At 42.3% G+C, this 11,563-nt stretch overlaps 1 protein-coding gene across 4 annotated transcripts; it reads left to right on the top strand.

Annotated features, from left to right (window-relative positions):
- The first annotated feature begins 1,022 nt into the window (after nucleotides 1–1,022).
- Nucleotides 1,023–11,081, top strand: SLC25A30 (solute carrier family 25 member 30). Of its 4 annotated transcripts, none has more exons than XM_068675069.1 (10): nucleotides 1,023–1,089; nucleotides 3,546–3,624; nucleotides 4,194–4,341; nucleotides 5,048–5,142; nucleotides 5,423–5,508; nucleotides 7,198–7,293; nucleotides 8,178–8,302; nucleotides 8,704–8,842; nucleotides 9,092–9,172; nucleotides 9,954–11,081. In XM_068675069.1, exons 2-10 carry the CDS (start codon nucleotides 3,561–3,563, stop codon nucleotides 9,993–9,995), a joined length of 876 nt encoding a protein of 291 aa, XP_068531170.1. In that variant the 5' UTR covers nucleotides 1,023–1,089; nucleotides 3,546–3,560; the 3' UTR covers nucleotides 9,996–11,081. The 4 variants fall into 4 exon arrangements, with proteins under 4 accessions (XP_068531170.1, XP_068531168.1, XP_068531169.1 ...); XM_068675067.1 differs by lacking the exon at nucleotides 1,023–1,089 and adding an exon at nucleotides 1,332–1,870; XM_068675068.1 differs by lacking the exon at nucleotides 1,023–1,089 and adding an exon at nucleotides 1,334–1,823.
- The last annotated feature ends 482 nt before the right edge of the window (nucleotides 11,082–11,563 follow it).

The raw sequence follows: 11,563 nt of genomic DNA, 5'->3' as shown, positions 1-11,563 counted from the left end.
TTATTATCTCTGCAGGGAGTCTCTGAACTGAAGAGAAATCAATCTCCTAGGACCTGCTGGATGATTGCAACACTTTCAGAAAATTTTGTCTGGATTACAGGTTTGCATTTACTAGAATTGCCTTGCTGGGAACTCATGCTGTATGACCTCTTCCACTGAAAGCCCAGAACTAGCCTCAGTTCCTTCACCCTCTGCACATTAAAAGCGAGTTAACATGTTCCCGTTATATCCACAAAAACAGGACATGATAAAGACTTTTGGCTCCTGCCAATGCAAGAGCTCAAATCAGGTCATCAATATGTATTAATAAAAAGGCTGTGAAATAGCATTTACTGCTATTCCTGCTTTCACTTTCCTTTCTCCTTGAGCTCTGTCACTATGTCAGAAACTGTAAGATGGCATCCGCGGTATGCCTGCATGACATACGTGAGAAGCTGGAGCACAACACCAGGCTATTTAACATTATATATTTTTATGTATGCCAATAACACATCAAAAAAATATATATATATTTTCCCAACAAAGTCATTTGCTGTATGACTAAAGGCCAGATTAATTCCTTCTCAGTCAATGCTGTGGCAGGGCAGGGAGCACTTCTATGTGCCAGGTTTTGCTTTCACCATGCAGCCAACATGACATGAGCAAAGCAAATGAGTTATCTGACTAATGGTTATGATTATGATTAAAAAAGAAACATAAAAAGGTGTGAGGAAAATCGGGAGCAGTAAGGTTAGGGACCTGGGAACTGGGAACCAACGGGTCAAACCGTAACACCTACACAGTCCTGCAGAAAAGAGCTGGCTTTTGGACAAAAGCACTGTAAGAGCGGGTGACCAGTGGCACACAGGGATCATTCAGAGCCATGTGAAGAGATGCTGAGCACCAAAGTCAACTGCTGATATGGCCCTGATGTCAGGCTCGAGGCAGCTCGCCAAGATCGTTCTGCTGGCGGCTGATAAAGGCATTACGTATCTTGTAGCATGAACTGGGCTGAAAAGGCAGGGAAAGAGGTGATTCAGAGGACCCATCCAAAAGTCGGTGAAAGCAACATGAGGTGGCCTGAATTCCCTTTTATCTGGAATTACGTGGGTGAGTACTAATGGGAACCGAAGAAACGCGGCCAGGTGCAAGCTGCAATGCCTGAGTGCCTGAGCAGGACCCGCTTCACATATTCGAGATAATAAAAACCGGCTGCCTGCAGAAGGAGCTGACTGAAACCCCAGGGACAAATTAAGGTCAAACTGGAAGCCAAGCCTTTCTTAAAACGAGGCAGCAGCCTGCAAAGTCTGAACACAGCACCCTACCGCTCCGTGTGGTGCCCCCAACCCCAGCTCCCTCAGGGCCACCCCAGCACGGGGCAGGGGGGATCCTATGGGCAGGATCCCCTTCTGGAGGCCCTGAGGAGAGGCTGGGGATGGGGACAGGGTTCCCACAGGGCAGCCTGCCCCACATGGCCCCTTTAATGTCCCCCTCCTGCTGTCCCCGGGAGGCGGGGAAGGGGGCACGGCTTGGGGCGGGCGGCAGCCTCCAGAGGCCGCCCGCTGGCGGGGCAGCCGCAGCGTGAGGGCGGCCGGAGCACGGGCTTTAAGGTTTTTTTTCTCCGTCTTCGTGTCTTTTAATCACCGACCCGGCGGCTTTGGCAGAGGCTTTGTGGGGGAATCTCCCCGTTCCCAGCCTGCTGGGGACGGCAACACCGCCCTCGGCACCTCAGCTCTTCCGCGGGGGGCTAAGAGTGACTCCTTGAGCCGCGCATTTATTTTTATTTTTTTGGGGGGGGAAAAACCGAAGAATCCGCTGCGTTTGGAGGCTGAGAGGACTCTTAGGTACTTCGCCATTGATGCATCCGACGTGGATATTTTGGAGAGGCTTAGTACGTTTCTGAGCAGTGCCGGGAAGAAATTCAGACTAAACGAGCAAGAATTGGGAAAATGAGAGAGCTGCGGCGATAGGGCTCGGTGATATCTGTCTGTTTGGTCGTGTGTCTCGAGATAAGCTCTGCTCTCTGCTTTAATTCCTTCCCATACTGCTGGGCGAAGATCTGAGAGGCTGAAATAATCCCAAGTTGGAGGAGAGGAGAGTGGTGTGGCGAGCCCCTGAGGGGCACGGGACCCTACTATGTCTGTAGGGTCTTGGCTCTGTCAAGGGAGCAGCACGCTGTGGGGTTTCTGGGGTCGTGTATCCTATGTGTGTATCAGGACTAAAGTCAGTGTTAGTAAGTCTGTATAAATTAAATCCTATTTGGCGGGGCTTGCACGCTTCTGCATTGTGTGATTCCAGTGGGCTGACACAGAAACTGAGGAGCCTTCATTGCTTGGGCAGGTTGAAATACGATGCAGGCAGAAGTCAGGCTATATTTTGGCTTTATATCAGTTAAATTACATCTGTTGTAAGTAAAAAATTTGTCTTTGTGTTGAGGGTGAGGGGAAGTTAACTGCTGCCTTTAATTTTGGCAGTGCAGCCTTAAAGCGAAGGTTGCGTCTGTGGCTGGTAGTGGGGAAGCAAAACTTGGTTTTGTTTTAATGAAGCAAAGATCCTCTGATCCTGAAGGCAGGACAGGGAGCTGTGAGGAGCTTGGAGCTGGATTTGCTCCTTCTCTGGCACTGTATCGTGCATTCCTGTGGCTGTGGCGCTTTCATGCTGAGGTGCTGGTGGTTCATCTGTGAATGTTTCTGACAAAATAGTGGGTGCCCTTCCTTGCTTGTGTTTCATTCTTACATCAGTGGTGTGCATTGCAGAGGCCTGAGGAGTAAGCTGGATTACCCTGGGCTTGGTGGCAGAGTATTTGTTTGGACGTCTATGGTTTGAGTTTCTTTGTGCCTCTTTTGGTGTGTCGTGTCAGAAGAGCAAACACCCAGGTAACTTCCTCGTGAAGGAAAGATGAGAAAAAGAAAACCAGGGCTGCAGTAACCACTCATCTATGTTCGGTACCTGCAGCTCGTGCTAACTTCATTTGCACGCCGGATTAGCAGCATGTCTAGAGGGAGGAAGTGGCCCAAAGCAAGTTCATCTTTCTGCCTGGTTTTGCACTGCTTCCTGATAACATTAGCAAGAAGGAGCCTTGTAAGCTGGTAGCAGAAACAGGCCTTAACAGAAGCAAAATGCCTCCATATCTTCTGCCTAAGCCTACCAGGTCATGCTAATGTTGATAACATCGGGAAAAAGGGGAGAGAAGTTTAATAGTGACCGTATTCAAATGCCGTTTGATGTCAGATGTAGTCAAACTAGTTTGGCTTGGTGAGAACCACTGGAGGTGCTTTGCTGCAGTGCTCCTTGAAATCCTGCCCGAGGGACAGACTGCTTTCCTCCTGTATGATGGGGGTAATGGTTGACCAAATACGCAGTGGAGACAGATTTGAACTCAGATGCCTTTAAGTGTTATTGTCTTGTGATCGTCAAAGGTATTAATTAAACATTTCTGCCCTTAGCATGTTTGGAAAGTCCATCATAAGAGGACAAGGCACAGCACTTTATTAAATGTTAGCATATACATTCATGTAATGCTAGTTTTATTTGTAGAAGCTTTAAATCCTTGCTTTCTTTCACAGAAAGAAGAATCAATAATGTCAGCGCTGAACTGGAAGCCCTTTCTCTATGGAGGTTTAGCATCAATCACTGCAGAATGCGGTAAGCATTTCTGGAGCTGTTTACATGATTTCCTTAACTGAGATGGGTGCTTTTAATGTAAGCTTGGTTCCCAAGCTATTAATGACACAGTATTATAAGGTCTTTTGTAGGGTACAACACAGGAGTGTTGCTTTAATGCTGTGCGATGTGTTGCTCAGAATTTTGTTACAATTTTAAAACTTCTGTCTGTAAATTCATATACCTGTCTTGTTTTAACGTGACCTTTGTCTTTGGATTCTATTATTTGGTGTGTACAGATTTGGTCATAGGTATGCACAGCTTTTGGTTTGCTAGAGTAGATAAGCTTGTCATGTTGCCTGTAAACATAGTGAACACAACAATTGGATAGGAAGCAGGCATGGCCTCTGACAAGCTGTCTAGAAGAAACAGGGTGATGTAGAATGAACTGCTTTAACAAAGTCCTGTTAAGAGACGGTATGCTTTTCTTTTCAGGACTGTTTTTATATATTCTGGTATTTAATAAAAGTTGCAGTTTCTTAGGACATGTTCTTTGTCTCCTTTGGTTAGGTAAGTCCTTGCTTAACTTTCTCTGAATTTCTCTCTTTAAGGTACTTTCCCAATTGATCTGACTAAAACACGTCTGCAGGTTCAAGGTCAAGTTAATGATGCTAAATATAAAGAGATCCGCTACCGTGGAATGATGCACGCACTGGTCAGAATATGCAGAGAAGAAGGACTGAAAGCCTTATACTCTGGGTAAAACAAACTGACTTGTATTAGCTTCTGAACGCTTTATTGCTGATTATAAACCCATAGTGGTTAAGCTCATGGGTTTCAGATTGACAGGTATTTAGAGAAAATGCAATGTTCTCCTCAGTGTGCAAGTAGAAAGCCCAAGCTTAGATCACTTAAGACTTTGCACTCTGCAACAACACTTGATGTTTCTAAAGAAAAGTAGGTTGACTTGAGAAATAATGTAGTGAAGCATAAAGTTCTTCTGTACAATAATGCCACAGTTTTTCCATCTATACAATGCTACTATAGTGGTTCAATCATGCAGCTGGAGAAAAATGGCCTTAACCTTTACTAATTTACTTTTTTCTGCTTTGCACATATATCAGTGTGCATGCTTCTCTTTAGAAGATGTAAGATGGGGGGGAAAGGTGTACTTTGCAGCTGTCTGGGACAAGTTTGCCAGCTATTTTAGAGATCCCAGGCTGAGGTATGCCCTAACAGCAATCCTTCCAGAGTTCACTTATGTTCTTACAGTCTTTATTTAAAAAACAAACAAACAAACAAAAACCCTTGCTTTGTCTGCAGTGAGTTTAGAGTATAGATTTAAATGAACAAACCTTTAATAGATGTCTTGTGTTCAGTCTCCTGCTTAAAAAAAAAAAAAGTAGTTTGCTAATCAGTCTTTTTCAATTTTGAGCATAAATATTATCATTACCTATTTTTACAGGATTGCACCTGCAATGCTACGGCAAGCTTCATACGGAACTATAAAAATAGGCACTTACCAGAGCTTAAAAAGAATGTTTGTTGAGCGTCCAGAAGGTGGGTGCTTTTTTCTTCCAGTTTAATTGAGGACTGTTTTACTTGAAGCTGGTTGTTTACCATTTGCAGTTTTACTGTAGAAGTTTGAAGAGGTCTTCTAAGAAGACATTCCTTGTGCCATTTAGAACAAAGTGAGCCAGCAAGGAAGTGGCAGTGCTGATTTTAAGGCTTTTGTAGTCAGCGCTCTTTCTGGCTAAAGTAGAGGTGGCATCATCCCACCCGGATGCATCTTAAACTTTGTAAATCTGCAGCTAATCCCTTTTTCTTGTTTTTGGAATAGATGAAACCCTGATGATAAATGTTCTATGTGGCATTCTTTCGGGAGTAATTTCATCATCTATTGCCAACCCTACAGATGTCTTAAAGGTAATTATGCATTCTGTAGAGTTTGTCCTTAGTTTCTTCTGTCTTTTAATTGAGGAAATACAGAAGTTGATGAATACAAGATTTACTGTTTTGTAGCACCACTTATTATAATCTCTTATATCTTCAAAAAAATAAGTAAGGCTGTTAATTCTTTGAACCTCTTTCAGATCCACACGTATTATTTGGAAGTATGCACTGAGAAACTAATGGTTGGGGAGGTAGCTCAATGCATATTTTTTCTTGGGAGTGGGCTGGGGAGAGAATCATATAAGATGACTCTAATTTTCATGCTGTAGTGTTTGTGTAGAAGCTCTCCTGTGTCTTTTATCTGTATGGGTTGATGCTTGGTAACATTAAAAAAAAAAATAAAATCTAGAGTGCAAAATAGGTAAGCATCAATTCAGAGGTAAGAGTTTCAGCATGTGAGTGCTGTTGTACTGTATTATTCCTGAAGTCCTGTAGGAAAAGTTGTTTCTCTTAGAGGCTTTGCAATCCAGTGTCCTGTGGAAATACTGCTCCAACATCATTCACTCAGAAGTGAATTTGTGAAAGCATCACCTCTTTAGAACCTGGTAACTTAATGGTAGATGGTCAAGGACTTCTTTTCCATGTACCTTAAGGGGTTGTTGGTATTTAAATTACAAAGCTATAGCATTTGAGTTAATGGATGCCTCTAATGAAAAATTAAGGCAATTCTTCAGGTAGTAGTTTTGAAGATATTCTTCTAAAACCACTAAAAACTGAACTAAATCCTTCATGGGGCTAGTGTGGTTATTTAGAGGCATTTCTAAATAACCAGCTTGTGGATGATCCTAAATTAGGCAGAGCTGTTAGAGAGTGCCCAAAGGAGGGCTATAAATGTGGTGAAGGGTCTAGAGGGCAAGGTGTATGAGGAGGGGCTGAGGTCCCTGGGTTTGCTCAGCCCCGAGCAGAGCAGGCTGAGGGGAGGCCTCATGGCGGCCTGCAGCTCCCTCACGAGGGGAGCGGAGGGGCAGGCGCTGAGCTCTGCTCTCTGGGGACAGCGACAGGACCCGAGGGAACGGCATGGAGCTGGGACAGGGGAGGGTCAGGCTGGGGGTTAGGGAAAGGGTCTGCACCCAGAGGGTGCTCGGGCACAGACTCCGCAGGTTTGATTTCTGGATGGTTCTATGTGGAGCCAAGTGTTGGACGTGATTATCCTTGTGGGTTCCTTCCAACTCAGGATGTTCTATGATACAAGAACTTGGTTGTCACTGAACTTATATTTGGTTGTTACTCTGCCAGTGTCCAAAGGACATTCTCAGAAATCCACAGGGTTGAAGAACATGGCTCCTAGTAGCTGAAATCTTAATCTTTTTAACCTTTCATTTTAAGGCGCTCTTGTGAGAACACTGTAAAGGATATCCTGCAGAACCCAGCTGTCAGTCTAATCTAAATGGCGTAGTGTGCAAGTACAGAAATAGAAGTGACTTAATGCAGCTAAAAACTGCACCCCATAGTGATTCAAAATTAGCAGCTACATTTAGATGGCGAAGGTACTTGCAGAGATTGCATCATGGCAATGGTAATGTCAGCTGTTACCTTGTATGCAGAGAAATTGACTTTACTGTTTCAAAGATTATAATTTACCATGTTTGTAAAATTGTATTAAACTGTTACTGCTCTTCTGCTTGAAAAGCATTTTTCTCTTTCTCTTTCAAATAATCTCAGATCAGAATGCAAGCCCAGGGTAGTGTGATTCAAGGAGGAATGATGGGCAACTTTATACAGATCTACCAAACAGAAGGCACTAAAGGATTATGGAAGGCAAGTTTTATGAACTACTTCTTATCTTACTCAGGAGAATTTCATATATTTCTACAGTATTCTCTAACAAAATATAGGTAAGTCAGTAGCTAAGAAGTGTGTAGTTTGTGAGGACTACTTCACTGCTGGCATCTCGGTGCATTTTAACAGTGTTGCTGCAAGTATTGTATCCAAGCATTAGTCCAGTCTTATTTAAAAAAAAAAAAAGTTAGGGTGACTGGCTCTAGCATTAGTTAAAGAATGCTCTGTAAAACACAATCTGTATGCTCTACTCTTTTTATTAAAAAAAAAAAGCCAAAACAAAACTAAAAACAAACAAACAAAACAACACACAGACATTTGGAATATTTGGAAGTGAAGATACTAATGAACATCTGCTGGAGCTCAGGAATTTGTGTACTCAGTCTTGAAGGTTGTTCTGCTGATTACTGTCAGCGACTACAGTAAGTGAAGGCTGTAAGAATGGACGATTGTTGTGAAACAGCTGGAAAATAGAAAAGATTTTGCAAAAATTTCATCATCTCCATGTTGCTTCTCTGTTCATGTTCATCACCTTCTCAGTTTTTCAGGTAGTGTTAAGGGGAGCTGCTATCACCTGGCTGTTGAGGTCTTAGTTGACAATTGATGTACAAATTTGGAGGTTAAGCAGAGAGATGGAGTAGCGTTAAGGAACTGAAATTAACATTCAGCATGGGCAAGTGATTTACCTATTAATTTGAATCTGTATTTTTGAGCATATATGTCTAAGACTTGCACTGCTTAGTGCTTTGTGAGCATACAGTGTTGTAAATCCATTCATGGTGTGCTGCTTTGTAGTAGAGAAGCTAGGCCTGTCTGCTGGTGCATAAAAGTGAGTTATACTTTTTTTTTTTTCCCTCCTCTAGGGGGTGTCCCTGACAGCACAGAGAGCTGCTATTGTTGTTGGAGTGGAACTGCCGGTGTATGACCTTACCAAGAAGCACCTAATCATGTCTGGCTATATGGGAGACACAGTATATACTCACTTCCTGTAAGTTTTTATAACGAAAGCTGCTTGCATCACTCTCCTTTGGTTAGTTGTCGTTATGTGGAATGAAACTTCAGATTTTTCTCTTCTGAGAAGATAGGTATTCACCAATCCAATTCTATTTTATCAGTTGAGATGTGTTTGTACACCTTAGTGCAATAACACTTCAAATAGCGCATAATGTGGAAGCTAATTTTATTTAGGAATTGTTTTTAACCTTTCTCAAAGGTTCAAAGTTCTGTATTATAGTAAATGAAAAGTGCTTTCCGTGTCTATTAGCTGATGTAATTTTTAAGCATTAAAAACACTCATTGCTGCACTTTTTTTTTGGGGGGGGGGTGGAGTGATTCTTGTGCTTCTTTAAATGTAGTAGGTGAACCTTTATTAAAACCTTCTTTTATTAGCTCCAGTTTTACGTGTGGGCTAGCTGGAGCCCTTGCATCCAACCCAGTTGATGTTGTGAGGACACGCATGATGAATGAGAGAAGCCAACGAAACGGGGCACACTCAAACTACAAGGGCACTCTGGATTGCTTGTTACAAGTAAGTAGCTTGTGTATCAGCTTAAGTAGAACCTGGTGCCCAAGCAATAATTCTGGTATGGAAATTGAAATTGTTCTAAGTTTCCCTAAAAATGAAAGCAAATCAAGATTACAGCACTAAGCCATCATTCAGTATTGCAGATTCCCTGTAGCTGACATGATGTCTGGATTTCTCTCACTAGTAGAGTTCTGTAAATGTGTTCTTGTTGTTTATGTGGTTATATTTATTTTTATTTTGTATTTTTTTCAGACCTGGAAGAATGAGGGCTTTTTTGCTCTCTATAAAGGGTTTTGGCCAAACTGGCTAAGACTTGGTCCTTGGAATATCATTGTATCCTTTTAAAAGGTGTTCAAAAGAGATGAAACGAGCCTTACAGCAGCACGTATTGACAGACAGTTCCAAAGCTTTGTATGGAAGGTGTCATGTCAGCATCATTTTTTATTAATGGAACATCATCTAGTTGCCCATTTCCTTAGTCAACTGCTTCCAGTCAGATTGCCTACGTGATGTTACACAGCGAATCTTATAAGATCCTGAAAACCCCTTTTCAGTTACTCCCTCAATTTCCTACCTGTCCATTTCCTTAATTTGGAGCTTAGTTTGAAATCAAATGGAGCAGATGAGTTGGGAAGGGGGGTTGTTTCTGGACCTGAGGAAGCTGTAAGCAGTCTTCCATTTATCTTGGCCTAACACAAGTTTGTGTAGTTGTGCTTTAACGGTCAAGTGGTCAGAGCCCTGCCAAATGAGTTCCTAGTAACCATGCCACCATGCTCTTCCTGTGAGCAAAGCTACTTAAAGCCAAGTAAAGAGCCTGAGGGCTCTCAGAGGGGTCCCCTGCCTCCTCAGTTCTCTCTTGAAGATCTGTAGAAATAGGGCTGAGTAAACAATTGGCCTGGCCAGGCTTGAAGCATTCCTTTTACTGCAGTGCTCTGAAGCAGGCTGAATTATTCCGCATAGAACTGCATGACAAAAATGATCAACCAGCACTACTACAAAGGAGAGAACTAAAAGGAAGTTTCCGTATTTCAGCACATATGCTGCCGTCCTTTAGTAGTGAAATAACCATTTTGCACTGAGTGAATGCAAAAGTTTTCCTTAATAATGGGTTCAGTTCTTCCTGACATACGAACAGCTGAAGAAACTAGACTTGTGACGGACTGAAGCCTGTACTGCATTCTTCTACCACGCTGTTTGAATGTAGAGCAACTTGTAAGTTATCTCGAGTATCTTCTCTTCTTCCTGCCTGAGATCATGACCAAAGGAAGAGGTCATCACAGGACTGTGGCCAGTCACCCAGAAGTGATGTCAAGGCTCCTGTACCATTGGCTTGCTCACACGATGAAGTGGATGACGTGCACTATTTTCTAGACTGAGCCAAATGGGATGGTATTCCTTTCCAGCTCTTGAAGTATTCCTGAATGTGAAGATCCCTAATGTGACTTTCGCTGTCGAGACCCAGATGCACAGTGTTTTATAAGTGTCAGAGGTTGAAAACAATTTTTATTTTTCTAAAGGAGGATAGGTACTACCAAAGCATCGGGCTTTTACTGTTTTCAGAAGAGTACAATATTTGACTGCAATAGTTCAGTTCTTATTTAACTGCAAGTGCCATGAGATATCTTTACAGCCTTCCATTTTACCTGCTGCAATACAAAATCTGCTTCTGATTTTATAGATTCTGTGTTGCAAGTTCTGCTGAACTTGCTGGGAATAAACCAGCTTCACTGGCAGGTGGGGTTGCTGCAGCTCTCGGTTGTGCATGGCGTGAGGAGAGCTTTTTCCACTCTATCATTCTTGGTTTTCAGAGTAAGTGGTTTCTGAACATATTCGTATGTAAACTTGAATTAGGAATGAAGTTCAGATAAGCCCGTGCTCATCTGCCTGTCCAGGGAGGACAGTTCTTGTGTTGGGAAGAACTGCTTTGATCTATAACTGTGATGGGCAGTTACAAAGGTGGGAAAAAAAAGAAAGTAAGTTCTGTATTGAGCAGTTCAGGCTAAATAATGCAGGTGCCAATGTGAAAAGAACAAAGGCAAGTCCAGGAAAGACTGCTTTCATTAGTTAAAGAAGTAAAAACAAACAAACAAAAAAAGCAACACCAACAACTAACAAAAAAAAAATAGATTTTGACCCATCCTGGAAAAGAAAAAACAAAAAATCTGACAAAAAATCTTAACAAAAAAAGGCTGGTTCACCTGCAGGAAAAAAAAAAAAAGCAACAAAAAAATTGAAACAACAAAATAATTGCATCACAAAACAGGCATACAAACCAAAGAAATAAACAGCTTGTGTGAGACTGTTCCTCAAAAATGAACCCCCCCCAAAAATGTCTGGCCAGACCAGAATAGTTCCCCTCAAAAATACCCAACCCCCAGAAGGTTGGGACCCTGACGAAGACACCCAAAAACATCCCACCTGAAAAATGGAAAGACCAAGAAGATTTCCCCAAACCCTAGCCTCCAAAAGGCTGGACCACCATCAACAATCAAAAATAAATAAATTAAAAAAAATCCAGAAACCTAACCTAATGAAAGAAAAAAGACCCAGCCCAAAAAAAAAAAAAAAAAAAAAGGCTGCCCCCCCAAAAAGGCCCCCTCAAAAACAAACAAACAAACAAACAAAAACAACAAATGGAAGGAAGGAAGGAAGGAAGGAAGGAAGGAAGGAAAAGTTAGGATTGGGGTTATAAAACTTCTGGAGGGCAGATTTTGGCCTGTTAAG

This window comes from Anas acuta, chromosome 1, assembly GCF_963932015.1.
Source record: "Anas acuta chromosome 1, bAnaAcu1.1, whole genome shotgun sequence".
Taxonomy (NCBI): Eukaryota; Metazoa; Chordata; class Aves; order Anseriformes; family Anatidae; genus Anas; species Anas acuta.
This window is presented reverse-complemented; position numbering and strand designations above follow the sequence as displayed.

Bases quoted from the DNA above. Each gene is read 5' to 3' on its own strand.
- SLC25A30 (XM_068675067.1), top strand. From the start codon at position 1,838: ATGCATCCGACGTGGATATTTTGGAGAGGCTTA. The intron at 8,843-9,091 runs GTAAGTAGCTTG...TATTTTTTTCAG, and splicing joins CTCTGGATTGCTTGTTACAA to ACCTGGAAGAATGAGGGCTT. The intron at 9,173-9,953 runs GTATCCTTTTAA...TAATGGGTTCAG, and splicing joins TTGGTCCTTGGAATATCATT to TTCTTCCTGACATACGAACA.